Here is a 19,009-nt window from a genome sequence, read left to right as displayed (position 1 = left end):
AATAATGTCTGGTGTATCTATTCTACATGAGAAATGCCGCTGCACTTATGTTGAAAATAAAAAGGAATATTGATCTACGACATGATTCAATTCTTAGATGATAATTCATAATACAGGTCGGTTAAAAATAATGCCTAGTAATGCCAAAGATGTAGGTATATTTTGTAAAAGTAAGAAAGCACTTCCAAGACAAATGGCATAATCATTAGCCAAGACTTTCAATAATCTTAATTCTACATAAATATCATTATTATTTAATATTTGATGTGTGCATTATTTCGTTCTTTTAGTAATAGTGCATCTGCTTCCTCAAGTAAGATCGCATTGCTTAATCAACTTTTAAAACAAACATTTGGTGATCAAAGTTTCCTGGCTTAAAACTAAGTAGAGTTCAAAACCAGTGTAGTTCCCCATCACCCTAATCGGCTGTATCTCCAACTCGATCGATGTTAATGATTTTTAATGTTATCGATATCCCACTATCCACTACACTGCTTCTAAATCGGAATCATTAAGGCTGCGATTATCTCTCTCACGAAAACAGGGCCCAGTACAATTAAGTGTTGTCCAGATTTCTTCGTGTGAATTGTACAGATTTTAGATTGAATAATTAAGGAGCTAGGAGATTGTGTGCGGTATCGAAGGACGTTTGGTTTGCATCGGTTGAAAAACTTCGTTAATAAAATTAATTGATGAATAAGACAAGAGACAACAATGGATGCCAATTAATGGCAGACTTGCAGGAATGAGGCTTTATTAACACTTTAAAAATAGTCAATAATACCCATGAAAATAAATAGTAGAATGGATGTATGTGAAAAAGTGGTTAAATTGAAAGTTGCTGTGCAAAAAAAGCATTTAAATTTTGATCTGCATCCGTTTCTGATATATTGTTTTCATGATGAAATCAAATATAAATACTTATTCTCAATAGTACAAGAGAGGATCATAAGAAACCCTACGTCACTTGATACAAGCTACATCGTGGCAATTAGAATACAGCAAATTTAAATTTTGCTTTAGCCGCTAACCAAAAGTGGTTTATTTCGCTTAATTAACCTGACTGATAACTTGATAATGGATAGACAAAAGATAAAGTATCACCTGTACACTAAACCATTAGCAACGGCTTCGCTGACAATTAGTAAACGATTAGATCACTAAAACGCCGGTAGTAAAGTGGGTTATAAGATAACTAAACGTTGGTTAATGCTAAAAGTAAATGCAAAAAAATATCTTGAAGAAATAGGTTATTGTAAGGCGAAAGTATAAGTTCATACTGTAAGTTGTTTTTGCTTGATAGCAGAAGGTATTCTGCAGTTAGAAAATGCAGGCTAAGATTTTTCTTTTTAATTTCTTTTTAAAGATGAAAATTAAAATGATCAATGCAAGGCATGAGGAAATTGACTAGATTATTATAAAATGCGTATGGTACAGTTAACACGCTGGTATAACATGCAAATTATTAAAAAACTGAAAAATACTAGTTCTCTTGTCTACATTAGAGAGCTGTGTCAGACGTTAAATAAAGTCTGTCATCAGGGTTGTGACCCTATGTTGTTAGTGAAAGTTGTAGAAAAAAAGATACCAGTATCTTAGAAAAAAAATGCTTAATCTCTACATGCTCGAAATGAGTCTTAAGACAAGATAATTTCTAACCATCCCCACCCCAAGCCGAAGACGCTTGCACATTTAACATTTTAACACATCAATCGTGCCCACAGTCCCATCGAAATAACGCGGTGTAAAAAGTTCAAAATAATTGTGGCGGTTGCTTTAAAAAAGGAGGTCTAAAACTCGCGACAAAAACTGTCGCCCTGGGTCGATGACCGCGCAGGATTTATTCGGTTTCGCTGCGCGGGCGCTGGATCCGACGCAGGGTTGGTGAACATTTTGGCAAACCCTTTAAACTCGATGCATTTAAGTCGTTTTATTATAGAGTTCCTATGGCCACCTTCCAGCTTCATCATCAGATCAGCTCCATGTCATCATAATATTGCATGGTCATCCAAATCACATGTGTTTGCGAAATTTCAGCTTAATCGGTTGCCTAGAAGTGGGTCTTAATTCAGCTTGCAGGATTCCACCCATACAAATATGAGCCAGTTCAATATCTTGGAAACTAATTGACGTATCGAAATAATTCTTTCACGTGTATTTTTTATTTTTAACAGAGAATACAGAAAGCTAAAAAACAAAATTAGTGAACATTCTTCATTGAAGGGAGTAAATTNCCTTTAAATGAGTCGTTATAAATGTGAGAGAAACATTTTTGTTAGTACCTTCATATTTGTTTTAAGTAACTGTCCTCTTCATAGGTTGTCTGGAAGAGATCGCTTTATAGCGCTAAGACCGCCTAGTTGTACCTTGTGTGTTTCTTTTTCTTTCCGTTCTGTTCTTTGGTGTGCAATAAAGAGTATTTATTATTATTATTACCTTCCGCATCATTCAACCTTTACTGGTTGGGTTTCGTTAGATACCAAGCTATAGATCCTGGTTATACAGAAGTTGCAATTATGCATGGGAAATAGAGGTGGGATTAGTCCTGAATAGTCAACCTTCGCACATTTAATCCAAAAGCAGGACTCTATCAATAATTACTTATACAGAACTATCCCATTTTTTTCCCACTGCTGCAACTCCTGTGTAGCCAGGGTATTAGTTTGACCACTAATAAAAATCCACCCAGTGATGCCAAATTTTTCAGTCACTTGGAAAAGGCGAAGATTACATATACGAGTGTTATAGCAGTTTGAACTGTGACAAAGTGGAATAGGACCTCGATTCTTAACAGCGTATTCTCAATTTAAAAATATTAACCAGTAAAGGTGTTACCTTATTATTCCATGTTTGAAATATGAATAATTCCGAGAACTATCAGTTATTAACTGTAAAGAGGTCGGGACGGTTAAGCTACTGAGTCCGAGTGAAAATTGGCAAGTATAATGAGTGTGGCCTCTGGCCTGGTATAACAATCAAAATCAATGACTGGATGGAGGAAGCGAAGCCAGTTTTGTTGTCGCATTATTACTAGTTAAACGAAGTTACACAGTTATAGACATAGATATTTAAGGTTCTAAATCCAGAAATTTTCTTGACTTGAATTCTATTTTTAATTTTATGACAATTTTGCAGTAATTTTTTTGTTTTTTAAATCTATAAATAGTTTAATTGAAAGGAGTACTGGCAACCCTACCAAACGAACCGCATCCTTGGATTTCTCGGGATTCGAATTTCAAATTTTCAGCTCTATACGACGCAAGAGAATTGTTATAAAAATGCGCAATACGGCTAGCTCGATATACTGGTTTTGGACTGCCTTATTCGGACGTCCCACTGTTGGGAAACTAGAATGAAAGTAATCAGGCTTATCGGAGATTTAGAAAAAACATAAAGAAGTTCACATGGTATTAATACCGCTTTGCATAATTAACTTCTTTAACTGATTGGCGTATCGAATCGAGATTCCTTTAAATTAATGGCTAACATAACATTAATCTAGGCCTTTACGTTATTACTAGGATACGTCAGACCATCCGAGAATATCCAATAACTATACTGAGTAATAAATAATAATACTTAAAATTAGTAGGCACGAGGCGAACGATCTAGGCTTTGACAAGCTAAAATTTTCAATTACACGAAATTAATTTACGACCAGTAAATTTTGTTTATAGCCTGTCCTAATATTCCTTTAGTTTAATTAACAATAAATTAATGTAATTACATGCAATTAGTGGCTAAATTATTCATTATTATTGCTACGACTCTAAACATCTTAATGAATTTAATAAGCAACGGTGTACATTCAGGCTCATCCGTAATTATTTGATGTTGATAAAGTCCTAAAATAAATATAATTATTATTAAATTCTCTCTAAAGCTACCTCATAAAAGGCAATTCTAGGCAATAAAATAAATTGAACTGGCAATCAAGTTAATACTATCTACTTCAATAACTTATCAATTGTTATTTTTAACATTTTCGGTAGGTGCACACCGTTGATTTTTCGTCGGCCGATAGTTTAGTCGGGCAGTTGATCAATATGGGCATGTATGGGAGTGCGCACACTACGCCGATTCGATTTGGCCGATTCTTCATACAAATTAAAATCGGCCACAACTATCGTCCAACTAAAAATCAACGGTGTGCGCCTACTCTTAGTCATCCGTCATTAATGTTTCTTAAACATTTGGAAAGTTTATAGCTCTTACAAATATAGTTCTGCGATCAGAGCAATCGGCTAGTGCCGGAAAGTTTTCAAACCTCAGTAGATTTCATGTAAAAATAGTTACTATTATGAATATAAGTTTATTTTAAAATTAATTCATTGGCTTCACCATTGAAATTGCCTCGCGATCAGCTACCAGCTCAGTCAGTGTCCAACTAATGCATTATTTTATTAGTGTTGCTTGGCTAAGTCGCGTCGGCAATGATAAATATAAACCTGTGTGGTCCCACGGCTGCTGGTGTCAGCTAATATGTTAAATCGATATTTGATTAGGCACGAATAGACGTGTAATTACATAGGATATGACTTGCTGTTTATTCAATTATAGCAAATATTTTTGAAAATTATAACTTGGGGGATATTTAGGGCTATCAAAGAGCTTTATTTCAGGGGTTTGATTAAATGCATGTAGTTCTTTTATAAATATTTTTGTGTGATTAATTTTTATAATACAATTTCGTTTTCATGAAATAAGTAAATCTTACGCTTCATTTGTTTTTTTAGTAAAAAGCTCAATTAAAAGCTTTTTATGATCCCTTAAAAGATTTTAGACAGACATTTTAGAAATCATCCCTAAGCATTCTCAAATATTATTAATTTACATATTTGTACATATTTGTAATGTACAAAACTATTTGCTTTCCAGTTAAGAATACATTATTATGATTCCCATAGCCAACCGCACTAGATTCGAGATTCAATTTCAGTTCCCATTTGTGCTATCCACTAAAAACAATACAAGTGCAATATTGGCACAGAGAAGCTATTAATACAATTTAAATGCGTCCATCGGTTTGTTCGTCCGAGGCCCAATGTATGTATTAGGGTTCAGTGCAGAGATTGAAATAAATAGAAAGCTTTAGAAAAGCTTTCGTAAGGATTTAACTGTTGAAAACTAGAATAATTTAAATTCAAAGCTTGGACATTTTTTTAATATGTACAAAAATTATCTCTGATTCGAGTATGATACAAAATTAGCGAATTTTCTACAGTACCTATTTGTGAATACTCCAGGCCACGGAGACAATTTTGGTATGTGAAGTCTTTTTCTTGCTTTATTAATGGTGGTCAATCTTTAAATTCTAGCCACACAGAAGTTGGAGGGAGAGAAGTCTCTTAGCTATACCAAAAGGGCAGCTAAAACAGTTTTACCCAGTTTTAAGAATACCAATAATTATACCTGATACCAGTACAATGATAGATATGGGTAAAATTTTCTACAACTATTTTGGTGGTTACGAAAAACGAAGTACACTTGTTTCGTATTTGCCAAAATGTTTCGCGGGATTCTCCTTCTCAACCCGTCTCGCTCTTGCCGCTCTTTTTTTTAATTAGTGGATATTTATCTCGGGGCGAGCTAGTAATAAATCTGGTGGGGGCGTGCGTTTGAGCATTGAACGTAAATGTTATGGAGCTCTTTCTAATTAAACTCAAGGCTGGCGCGGGAGGCGCAAGGCATGGGAGATGTGATTTAAAACTAGAAAGAAAGAAACAAAGAAAGAAAGAAAGAAAATAACTTTATTTTGGCAACAACAGATTCAGGCAACAAAGACATACACAAAAAAAACTAAGTTGCCAAAAAAGATCACCCACTCAGTAATATCTTGACAGTGTGACTGCCAAGACACTGATTTTCACTAGCTGCGCACCTCGCTGGAATGCGACTCTCCCTCCCACTTGTCCTCACACCTCCCCGCGTTCGTCCCGTCTGTACCAGAGCGTCCATGTGACGTCACAGCTGCCAGGTGCGCAGTAACTTGATCAGGTTGTAGTGCTGTACGTGTTAAAGTTTATGATTCCAACATGTAGGTAAGCTTCTATAATGAAGCCACATAAATATTATATTTATTTCAATATGTAATAAATAAATATCCTTGGACATTTTACACTGTGCCGTTAGCCCCAAACTAAGCTAAGCTTTGTATTGTGGGTAGGTATTTATTGTTCCATTCAAATAGCTTTATTTACTTAAATCACAAATTGATAAAAATATTGTAGAGAATTGGAATTATTCAAATCGCTGTGCGTTTATAGCTTGTCCCACACAAAACCTCCACAATGTGAGATCATTTTTAGATATCTTCTTAATCTAAAGATTTGATTTGCAATGGCGTTCGTTGGATACTGCTATTGCAAAGTAATTACTGGGAAATTTATTTAATGGCTTCTTCACAGATTTGGTCTATCAAAATTGATATTATAATGATAAAAATGGTAATGTCATAAAATCTAATGAGATTATAAGTCAAAACAACATTCTTTGTTGGGACCACGTTCCGTTGCGCGGTTGATTTATAACATTTAACGTATTTCTAGGCATAATGTTATAGTGTTATATTGTATAATGTAATAGCTTTTTGTGTAATTTTTCATGTTACAAAAGAACTGGTTTGTGGATGTAGCGAATAGTTAAGAACCTTCCTTGGGTATTTTTATTTTTGACGATGTAAGATGACATAATTTTTTGGATTAATAAATTGTTTAGGAAACAGACATGGTTCTCTATAAACATATCTTTATTCCTTTTCTGTAGCCTGAATCTACTACAAGATCACTATCAGATCACCATGAAAGTTAATGCTGAAGGAAAGTTAAGCTGTCTGTCGATAGCTACCAAAATATTACTAGATTTTTTCTAGTAATATTCCTACCTGTGTTTCCACATTGTAGTATCAGCTCTGATTCTTACTGTCAACAATGGAATGAAATTCGCGGAAAACCAGCTTTTTAAATATAATTAAATGCTGAGCCTATTGGCGCAGTGGCTATTTTAGTTATGTTGGTGTTGTTTATTAAGTAACTTCTGACTGTGCCAACAAAGATTTTTCTATTCTATTCAATGGTTCAAACTAGTACCCGTAGGCGCAGTGCCACGTAACGGAGAGTCTGAGGTTCAGTGAATTACAGGGCACACACAACGGATTAAATGTAGACCATGGCTGTATATTTTACGAAACTGTAACACCGTACCGTTAAGTTAATGTAAATAGTTTCAGGAACTTATTTTACAATCAGGCTAGAACCTTTAGCCTTAGATTTTAGGCTTTTAAAAGTCTAGACTTAGCGGTGAAAATTTCTCACAAGGCTAAAAATACATTCACACAACAATGGGTTAAACGAATTTTACATTGTCTTGTATCTTGGATATGGAGTCAGTATTGAGCTCTACTAGGTGGACCGATGATCTGGTGAAGGTCGCGAGAAGAACCTAGATGCGGGCTGCGCAGGACCGGTTGTTATGGAAATCCTTTAGGATATAATTATTATGATTAAGGATTCAGCCCTAGTTTCGATTCCCAGGTGAAAAATACGAGTTAGCAATGAAAATCTTGAAATAGTTTCTAGTTAGGATTACAGACTTCAAACAACCATTCTCAGAGCATATTAAGCCGTTAGTACCGGTTTTACCTCTAACGATCAGAGGTACATCAAATATTACTTAGTATTTGATTTTGGCTTTGAACTTAATTTAAAATCGAATATTGCTAAAAGGGACAGAAAAGGGAGCGCTGGATGGAGGCCGCTACCAACCAGGCGATGTGGAAATCATTGAAGGAGGCTTATGTTTAGCAATAGATGTCCTGTAGCTGAAATGATGATAATGAAGATAAAAGTCCACTGTCCAATGTTCTAGGATCGAAGCATACATTGAAATCCCTCAAAAAATGCTAAAGATTCCACGTTCGCCGAACATTGTAACTGCGCTAGCATTGTTACAGGTCAGTGTAAATGCGGCCATTACGGAGTCTTGTAGTATAAATATTAGTGAAACGCACCGCGTGCGAGGGAGATAGCCGTGCTTTATTGGCAAGCGATTTATCAAGGATGTTCACAGCGTTCCTGAATTAGAAATACGCAAAACTTGGGCCCTTATTAACAAACGGTACCCTAATCTTGAATAGGGACGGGAGTACTTTATGTTTACCACTCCACAATAGTTGATAAAGACGTGTTGCTAAAATTCTTCACAGGATTTGCGATACTGGAATTTTTTTCTAAGTTGTTCATCTAACTTTTTAACCGCATTACAGGANTTACAGGACCATAGATAATTGCGGCTGGTTTTACCAAAAATTCTAATATTTATTTTGTTTTGCTATGAAAATGGTGGTTAACAAATCACATGGATGTCCAATGTCCATACTTGATAATAAGGACCTTAAAGAGGCCCAAGTGAACATCGAGATGACCCAGGACCGAGTCTGCAGGCGGCAGACGCATGATTAGGGCCGACCCCAAATAAAATGGGAATGAGCCAGGCAACGAAGAAGATGAAAATGATGATTACGAAACCAAATACGACTTAAACTTTTATATTAGAGCCTAAAATATTAACTGTCAATGAATCATTTAATTTTGCTTGACTCATCATAGTAATTTAGTATTGAGAAGTATTTTCAAAACTGGGCATCGTTTACAACTACGGGCCCTGGTTATACGAAGAGTTCAACATTGTTTAGGGATTAATGTCTGCCGCACTAAATTATGATTCATCTACTAAGAGCCTGTACGCATCGCGTATCCTCATCTCGACAGTCGGTACAAGTTTCATAGTTGGATTCTGAGAAAGCTCCGACGTTAACATAATACGGGTATCTAAATATTTCGACGTTTCAGTAACGTTCACAAAGGATGTGAACTGTTTGAATTACATTTTAAACTGGTCATATTATTGTAGAGTACAATGAAGTGATTCCAGTTTTGCAAAATTTCAAATTTGATTCATCGCAAACGCACGCATAATATACCTACTTTTGAAATTAATTTTTACTCATGAAACAAGATTTGAAACTGTTATCTCTTATTCCTAAAAGGCCATAGCAATCAACCAATGCATNGCCATAGCAATCAACCAATGTAATGGCTTATCTTTTTGATAAAATAGCAACACTAAAGCCCGTTTTAACCATCAATCCTTAATTTTTAGTGACCCTTATGGTAACACGTAACAGGTTTTTTTAAAGGGGTCACTTAAATATTAGGGATTGATGGCGAAAACCGGTATAAGAATAATATGCTACGAGTAAGTGCTAATAGTACAACTCTTGCAATCGGAGTTATAAAATCAATTCCCTCTCTGAGTCCTTCATAACGAAGAAATGAAATCCAACTCCATTGAATCCCGTCGTAACTTTCGAAAAATTTCCGTGTAAATCCACAGCAACAATGCGAATGGTGTAATCATGAAGAAGCAGCCGAACTATAGCACATCACCCGGTCGTGATTGCACTCTTAGACAATGCACTATTAGAGCCAAAGCACACGATGCGTTGCGGCGCCGCACCGCAAAGAATTATTTATTTAGAACGAGTTATATATTTACAAAATTTGACATTATATATACATATTTACTAATATTTTTACATATTAACTAATATTTTTACATATTTACTAATTGTTTACGGTGTCATGAAAACCAGTTTGTTTTATGTGATATTGCTAATTCGATATCAGTCTCAATCATTGAGAGAACAAAATTTTACTTTACTGCCGAGTACTATTTCGGAACCGCACCGCTTGCATACTACATATTCTATGGGGCTCAGTCCCATGGCAATCCAGTTTTATGGTATTCAGTAATGCAGGATCCCGCTTAACTGGACTGTCGTGTGAACGCACTTACGCCCGTATTCACAAACATTACTATGAGGTCTTACAGTACGCGTGAACGCACAGGGTGACATACAAACCAATCACAGAGCTCTATTCAACCCTGTGCGTTCGATTTGCTGCTTCACTTATGCCAGCGTTTGTGTATACGGGCGTTAAAATTCGAATGACAAATTAGAACGGATCGTTTATTTACGAAATCTAAAGAAGAAGAACGTGTTTCACGTATTTATTACTAAACGGGATCCTGCAAAAAACGGGAAGCCTTTGCGGGCACAAGCCTTATGACGCACAGTGACACTGCTCCGGCGTCGCACCGCATCGTGTGCTTTGGCTCTTAGACAATGCCCGGTTACGTGCGCCAGCGCATTCTAGCACTGGGCAGTGTGGTGCAAAGTTAGAAGTGTTCGCATTCTTCACAGCCTAACGATTCCATTGGGATTTGAAAAGGTAATTTGAGTCTAAGTAGAAGTAATGGAAGTTTATGTGGATGATATTATACGAGTATTATTATGTTGTTCTATTTCATTCGAATAAACCACATTACTTTTTTTTTGCAAAGAGACTTTTAAAAAGCACTTTTAAACGTCCCAGTATTAACCCACCACTGCTTCTTAGATATACTCGTAAGTTACCAATTTATAATTTATGTTTTACTGGAAAATAATAAATTGCATACCTATTTCAAGAGGCAGTTAATATTAAATAAGAAACATTAAAACTACAAATCAATTAAAAAAAAGTTTTCCGACCCTACTCGTCGTCCTAGAAACGACGGTGAGACTTAAACTCACTAGAAACCTAATGAAATGTTTTCTTTTAATTGAGTCTATACGCAAATAACTACACAAAATTAATTTTTATCTTACACTTCCTCCAACAATGGCTTATTTCGCTAAATCTCCCAACTTAAAACCGCGCTATCAATGGCACGATTTCAATAAATTTGTTAAAGCAAAATGAAGCTATAAGGCAACCCGACACAACGGTAGTTCCCGATGCCTACACATTAATATTTGCCCATTGTTAAGTAATTTTTGTTGTACGGTAACCCTAAACGCTTGTGTGATCGGCTTTCATTTCGAGGAATGTATTAGGAGTTGATTATTTTCCTATTACATAGTATTATTGACAAACGTACAATCATCGGTTGTTTGCTAACTAGCTTCACGGAATTTCGGAAATTTTAGAGGTGTCTTCAAGTGTTTGGTAATTATCTCACGTCTTAAATTCTTATTGATTAATGAAATTTTTCTGCTAAATAAATAGAAAGGCGTAGTTTCGCAAGTATTCAAAATTAAAAGACTAGTGTAATAAATTAATAACTTACCCCGATCACCAACGGTAGCCTTCAAATTCCCGACGACAGTTCCAGCCCGCACGTCTTCTCTGACCCGAAAATTGTATCTGGGTTTGTCAAATAGAGCTGATCCCACTCCTGCTGGAACCACGTTGACATGGACCGTAGCTCCTTGGGAAGCCGTCAGTCCACCTCCATCAGTAGCCGAAATCTCCAAGTCGAATTTCGAATTTGCTTGCACCAGGGAAGGTTTGGTAACCAGAATCTCTCCCGTGCTTCTGTCAATCCTGAATATATCATTGTCATTGCCACTGATGATCCTGTATGTTATTGTACCGAATCTACCAGAGTCTGCATCAGTTGCCGACACGGAAACTATGGGTTCCGTAGACGAGATCCTCCCCTCTTTCAAAGAGACCTTGTAGTCCTTAACAGTGAAGGTTGGAGCGTTGTCGTTTATATCAAGCAGTTGGATCTTCACCATGGCGGTCGTGAACAGGCCCCCTGCGAATAAATAATTGGTCTCGTGATTGTTTGTGTATTGTTGTAATGCCATGTCTAATTGACAGCACGTTGATTTATTCCGATGTCAACGGTTTACTCGACGAGGATCGTGATAATAAAATAATTGTTACGTTTTGCATTTTGTTTTCCTTGCGGGTTTTGTTTGTTAGGTTTTATCATAGAGGCTTTAAGGGTTAATTTGTGAATGTATTAAGTTCGAGAAATTATAAAAAAATTAAAACATGAAGACTCAATTCTGCAATACACTTTTTGTTCTAAAGATCTCCGAAAGAAAATTCTAAGTAAGAAAAATTCAAATAATTATTGCAACCCCATTAACCCTTATCATCTCAAAACAAGCTGTTGCTATTCAATTTCTAAAAGCACAGTCGATTAATCACGAATAGATCCAGGGTATTAATGTTAGGCAATTATATAGTATCTCGATCAACTTCAAGCTATCATAGCGGTTCTACAATTTATGCAGGAATAGTTATCGAGAGCTACTTTGCTAACAACTTTGCTGATTTCTTGTGTATTAAACCTATTATGGAACAGCAAAGATTAGTAAAATTACAGTGTTATGAACACCTGTTTTTATTTATTGTATGTATTGTTTTAACTGTACTGTACTTATTGATTTTATCAAGTTTTCAAGTAACTATGGAATTGAGCTTTATTTTCATCTATTCACCTGACTAGAACAGAAACTTTTCGTAGATAAAAATGTTCAATGTATTCTGTACCTTCTTTTTTATTCGGATAAAAATACGATTGTATGTTATCTGTTTACCTATCCGATAAACAATGGGTATTATATCATTGGATTTTTATTGATTTTATACGAAATTATAGCAGTTTTATACAGAGACAGGACAATGTTTGCAAGCTGAGTGTTGAAGATTAGATCAAAATAGTGGCTGGTCTGACTACAGGTCTAGACTTAGTCTGGCATTGACAAATAGTCATATACTATTTTTAAAAGTAACCTGCCAAAATTATTCTACCACAGTAAGTACGGAGTTCTTGGTATATAAAATTCCCATGTAAGCTTCCAGTTTTACAATATTGGAAGATTAATGTTGCTTATTAAAATTTTATTAAATTAATAGCTTCCTTCCTTTGTAGTAGCAAACTAGATACGAATTGATCATTACAAAAACCTTTAAATGTTGAAACCGTATTAATTAATCAATTAGTTTGGGAATGTGCTGTGGAACATAACTCGTTGATAATTTAGTACTTTTGCCATAAATTACCGTACTTTTATAAATATTTTAATACATCATACGATGGAGAGATGTACCTTCCCATGGAACAACGAGAGTTCGTTATGGCAATAGATTATTGTGAAATTGATAGATTTACATTTGAGTAGGAAAATTAGTGACGACATCATCAGATTGCGTTGCCGTACAAAAATTTATGGGAGAATAGGCGCTTTGACGAGTCTTAAAAAGTACTTAGAATGTACAGTCGTCAATGTTAAATACTCTATTAGATAGAGACTGAAAAAATGTTGATAGATTTTAACTAAAAACAAAAAAGCATAGCCGATTTCGAATTCCCTCTCGCCAAATCAAGGAGCAGCAACATGATGTCTACTATACAACCCGCAAAAAGCTGGCCGAACCGTCGGCGAAACAAAGTCACAGTAAAAAGGGATGGTGATATTACCATTGCCCAAGTAAAAAAGAGAGAGTAATAGTACCCACTCGCTCACATAAATCAACGAGTCGGGAACATTTTCGGAATTTACTTCGAACCTCGGCGTGTATTCCGGGCGAATTCGTTTGTGTGAAATTGTAAGCGATCGAAAAGTGGTGGCGAAATTAAGGAATTTTAATGGTTGTGACTTCAGTGTGGAAGGATAAAAAGCATCTAATTCATTGAAATAGACTGAATCTATAACGAAGAAAAACTAATTTAGCAACAAGAAGTTCCGCTTTTAAACTTCCTATATTTTTTTCCCGTAAAGAAGACATATTTGTTGATGGAGTGTTTGTTTGGGTGTACTTTTAGAAAATGAGATAACCATACTCTAATAGACAATAATTTTACGATGTGATCACTTCTTTTTCCTATAAGTAAACGCTGACAACGAATAAATCAATTTGGAGCACTATGAAAGCGTACCGCATTCTTGAAAAGGAAAAAAAACAAACTTCCCAATAAAAAAAAGAAACTTCGAAACTTCTTCTACAATTGCTAATACGAGTTTTCGTATTAGCAACTCTAGAAGAAGTGCTGATTCCCGCTCATGAATTCAGTTCTATCTACGAGTATGCAATGTTAAAGGGTTTATAGGAGTACTTATTTCAAGTACCTTAATTTTGAGTTTCCGATATTTCGGCACTGTTGCAAGCGCCATATTCACGGAGTAACTGAGGAAACTTGCGGGTGAGATGTTATGGGCATATCACTTAAAATTAAGGTAACATGGTAGCAATCCCGTTAATAATAATTATGTTAGTGACCATGAAAGTTTAAAACAATATGCCTATTTAAACTTAGTTACCTCTATCAGTAGCGATGACAGGGAACTCGAAGTCGCTGTTGGTCTCATGGTCAAGCGGAGAGGAGACGCAAAGCTCCCCTGTATCAGGCTTGACGGAGAACTGCGGTCTACCCGCGGTCTCTCCCAGGGTGTAGTTGACGATCGCGTTGACACCGCAGTCGGGGTCGATGGCTGACATCTGGAACAAGAGAAATGGGGTTAGTAAGCTGGAAATGTAGACGGAAAACCGTGTGGACATAATAGGGATGTTTCATTCGACGTAGTGTCATTGGAACCTTAGTGCATTCCAGGCCTAATGTAGAGACAATAGCACATGAGATTATTTATTTTCTTTATAAGAAAACATACAGCTTATATTATAATACAAGTAGTATAAAAATATATTTGTTGCAAATTCAGCTTCCCTTCATTTTGTATGGTACCTATCATGTGCTGAACTGCACCGCGTGTTTGCGAATAAATAATCAAATTTATCGAGAAAATGATGTTAAAAAGAGCAAAATTATACCACTATCATCTGCTTTACAATTTCATATGGTAGGAAATTTTCAAGTTCTAGTCCAATTATTACATTAGGTACATTGTCATATGTATCTTCTTTTAACTCGAGATTAATAAATCATTAATACTATTTCCACTTATTCTGCGAACAGATACATATGTATGTTTATACTAAAAATGCATTTCAAAGACGAATTACAGCATTTCCACAAAACCGGAAAGGTTCAACCATCAATTAACCAACAAAAGATCTGCCAAGTCCTAAGGCCAAGCAAATACTTAACTAATTGTCTGTGCGATAGGATCGTAATTAATTAGCGTTATTTAATTCAACGTGAATTGATAAGCCCACTGTGGGGTCCGCTTATGAATAGGGCTGGGTTACCGGTAAAATGCATCATCGGTTTTACCGGTAAGAATACCTGTCCTATACTGCAAGCTATTAATAAATACCTACATGATCAGCTGATTGATACAATGGTACGTTTATAGGGAGTAAGTAGTTGTTAAAGAAATAAACTAACCTAACTTAAACTACGTATATTATAAACTACGTATGTATATTTCGAACTTGAATTACTCATATCCAGACAAGTTAGAATTTTATCATGAAGCAGTCTAATTTTCTAAAACAATATTAAAATTATAAATCAATTGACAGCTTGATAGAGTAAATATTTTTTTTAAACTCGTATTATAACAGGAAAGGTAACTCCGTCATCTGTTTTATTGAAAAATAGCACCTAAAATAATAATGACAAGTCCATCGTCCGATACTTTTAAGAATAATGCAAAACTGTCACAGGAAAGCCTACAGTATACAAATACCGGTACGATTACTATCATAGCTCCGGCCATAGCATGGGAATATTGATGGTACCTTATGAACATACGGAACGCCGCGGTGGCTAATAATATGCATCAAAGAATACGCAAGTGTACAGAACGGCCACTTGTTTCATTTGTTTTGTAGAGATATTATACTTAAACTAGCTTTTGCTCGCAGCTTTGCCCTCGTGGGTTTCACTAAAAAGTTGTTGCCAATTTGTAGCTATTTCAAATAAAATTAATGGAAATTCCTTGAAATTAAGTATCTACACCAATGGAACGAAAATTATATCCCTAGTGAAAAGGAAAGGAGTAAATGGCCAGTTCCAATATTCATCCATACAATCAAGGGGACATTTTTTAACGATTCAAGTAAATTAAAGAAACTACTACGTGATAAATAAATGCCTACCAAGAAGATAATGAATGCAAAGTAGCAATAAACGAACGAATCTGCAACGCGAGCTATAGCCAAGTATCAATTAAAGAACCCAAAATACGCAGTCGTCCCCAAATACCGATGAGTGCTTCCGAAAGGCCATTTCCAAAAGGGCATAAACGACAAATTGGTTGGGTAGGTGTTAAGTGGTCCAAAAAAGAAGAATCAAACAAGACCGATAATTAGCTTGAAATCATCTTTTTCTCTTTATCTCTCGTATATTACGTACGTGACAACGGCCCTTGATTAATTGCATCGGTGTCCAAACCAAAGATAAATGGTGGACCTCCAAGCAATGATAACGGCCGTAAACAATTTGCAACTTAGACACTTTACATACGACTCGGATTCCTGTGTACGGCGATGGCATTAAACAGTGTTAGTTTTAGTAATTTCGCTTGTAATTTTATTCGTGTCTTCATTTTTAAGGTTTGACAATGAGTGATATGAATGGACCGCGCGCCCGTCACAAGCGAGCCCTTTGGAAAGCCTTTGTATTGTTCAAACAACTTTCAACACATCGTTGATGATTTTAAGGCTCACATATCAAATTATCCTTCGATAACCGGAGCTGTTAAATGTGATTCCACGATTGTGGGCAATAAAACTTTCCATGAAAACATTCGAACCGGTAAATAATGTGACTGAGTTTGAATTTTCGAAAATTGATGTTCCATCATTGACAGTAGTCACGCAATTGGATTCCGAGAAACATCGGAACAATGAAAGTAGCAGATCGCGGCCTGGTTTATTATTATTGGTCCGATTGGGTCCCCTTGATTGATGCCCCGTCGTAACTAAGTTGCATGCAAACCCGGGGGAACCTGCTCCTCTTGGGTCCTTATTAAGCGAAAAGAAGTCCACAAAATCAACGACCCCGCTTTTGGTTTTAATGAAGAGATTTTTGATAAGCGCTTAGGTTTCGTTTTGTTGCCACACACGATGCGAGTAGAAGTTTGATGATAGAAAATTTTAATTTGGTTTTTATCACGATCCGTGATGTTTAGTTTTAAGTGTAATAAAAGCCGAATTAAGGTGACTCGACTTGTAAGTAACAACACAATAATTCATCCATTTCGCAATGAAGGCCCGCGATAATACCAGGCGGGTGGATCACTCGATACACTGATATACTTAAGTTGTTTTATATTTAAATTTCAAGCGGGTTGACACAAGGTATATCTGCTACCGCGGCGTTAGGCGATAACGCCGCTCACAATAAGATTTATTGCACACTTTCGCTTACACAGCCGTACTTAAAAAGAATTTATAAATGTGTTACTTTAAACTGTCTTGCACATCTCAATTAGCGACTTTTAAGCGGTAGATATTCAAGCGATATTCGAATCTATGTTTTTATCGAAACATCTTATTACTTGCACTGTTTTATGCCTAATATCGTTGATGAAGGCAAGGAAAGCAAAAAGCCGATTTTGTGCCTTTTGACGACATTCTTTCTGATGTCATTCCAAAGACGGTCGCCGAGTCAGCCCAAGCGCACACTAGTCCAAACATAACCGATGTCGGTCCAAAGTTATTTAAATTCAAGAAACGCATTCAACTCGGCCTCATCTAAATAAACCAAACAGCTGCCTTGTTTACTGAGCAAAAAGAAATAAATAAATGATTTGTAACTAAAGGATTCTTACTCAGTTCCTCGGTTGGTAGGGACATTGTAATTCAAGCTGATTGGCACACAATAATGGTATCAAACATAAGCCATTTAAAAATTGTTCGCGCTAAAAGGAAAAAGGTGGAGGACAGAGGACGGGGCACGGAATAAATATCGCGCAGAGGGGACAATACGGGCTGTTGCGCCATTAGTTGTTCGACCGCGACACATTATGTTTTTTGAACAGTAAATAATTGCGTTTTTAGACTATTGCAGGGAAATATTGGCGTAGAATTGGTTTCTTAAGTAAAATAGCTCTACGACGAATTAGTTTAAAAGGTCTACCGTTTCAGTTAAGTATGATCCTGTAGGCCTAGGATGCGCGCCAAGATAAACGTTTATCGAGGCATTTTATCGATTTTACTCGATAAACCCATACATTTTTCGTCTAAATCCCACGATATGATTTTATCACGGCGCGCATCCTAGCCTGGCTGGGGAAGTTTTGGTTTTGTATAATATAACACAATACACACAAATATTTGCGGATTGATTTTATGCTCAAAATAAATACTGTTGACTTAACAAAGAACATATTTAGCGTGGTCAAAAACAAAATAAGTACACAGAAGAATATGAAAAAATAAGCATAAAAGAAAGTTAAATACGTTTTAAATAAATACATCTGTCTATTCTCGTATTAGCGTAATTTTCAACCCCACTTAAACTATTTGCCCACCTCACTTATTTGTCTTAAATATATTGCCTGTATCCCGGTGCTTTACTGCGGTGTGGAAACAAAAACAAAACGCGTATATCGTGTGAATAGGTTCTTAAAAAATAAACTATATTGAAGTACAGTCCGCGTGAGTAATGTGCATCCCGTTTGCAAGTGAAGTTAGGGAGTATTTTTATTTCACCTTTTATACTTTCTTACTGCATTTGTAACAAAACTGCAACTTTTGTGTTATTGTTTTTTTTTTTTCAGAATTCATGTGTTCATGTAAATAAATACATTGATAATATACTTACTATGAATCTTCTTATTAAAATGTCATGAAAATAAAAAATGTGAGTTTGAACTTATTTCAAGAACAAACATTATTTTTGTATAACTTTTTGCAGCTTTTGGTGGGCAGGTAATATTTTTGCAAAAAATTAAAAGGATTTATTGCACTATTCTTATTTATTTACATTCATCAGTAATTTTTAAACGCCCTTTTCGCAAATGAACTCGTGATAAAAATCTCGATCCTTATCGAGTTTTGACCTCTTACCGTAACACAATCCACTGGGAAATAAGTCCGACTGTACGAGGTAGCTTGTCTCATCGTATTTCTTTAATTGTGCGCGAGCGAGGCTGACCTTTGGTTCCCTTTGTTCATTAAAGTTGTCATTGCAGCCGATTTATTTAGCACTCGCAGTTGAGAGAATTAAAATGGTATTTATAATTTAAATTTCGAAC

The 19,009-nt window shown here is 35.8% G+C and overlaps 1 protein-coding gene across 1 annotated transcript in view; it reads right to left on the bottom strand.

The window, feature by feature from the left end:
- Positions 1 to 19,009, bottom strand: part of ds (dachsous cadherin-related 1) — a 399,638-nt gene that overhangs the window by 21,753 nt on the left and 358,876 nt on the right. The window contains exons 3-4 of the mRNA XM_028319851.1: positions 14,165 to 14,342; positions 11,173 to 11,646 (exon numbers count right to left, since the gene is read on the bottom strand). Coding sequence (XP_028175652.1) covers positions 11,173 to 11,646; positions 14,165 to 14,342 — 652 coding nt within the window. The remainder of the gene's footprint in view (positions 1 to 11,172; positions 11,647 to 14,164; positions 14,343 to 19,009) is intronic.

The sequence above is a fragment of the Ostrinia furnacalis genome, unplaced genomic scaffold, assembly GCF_004193835.3.
Source record: "Ostrinia furnacalis isolate ACB-3 unplaced genomic scaffold, ASM419383v2 OfSCF7336, whole genome shotgun sequence".
NCBI lineage: Eukaryota > Metazoa > Arthropoda > Insecta > Lepidoptera > Crambidae > Ostrinia > Ostrinia furnacalis.
The sequence above is the reverse complement of the archived record's forward strand: the minus strand, read 5'-3'. Positions and strand labels throughout refer to the sequence as shown.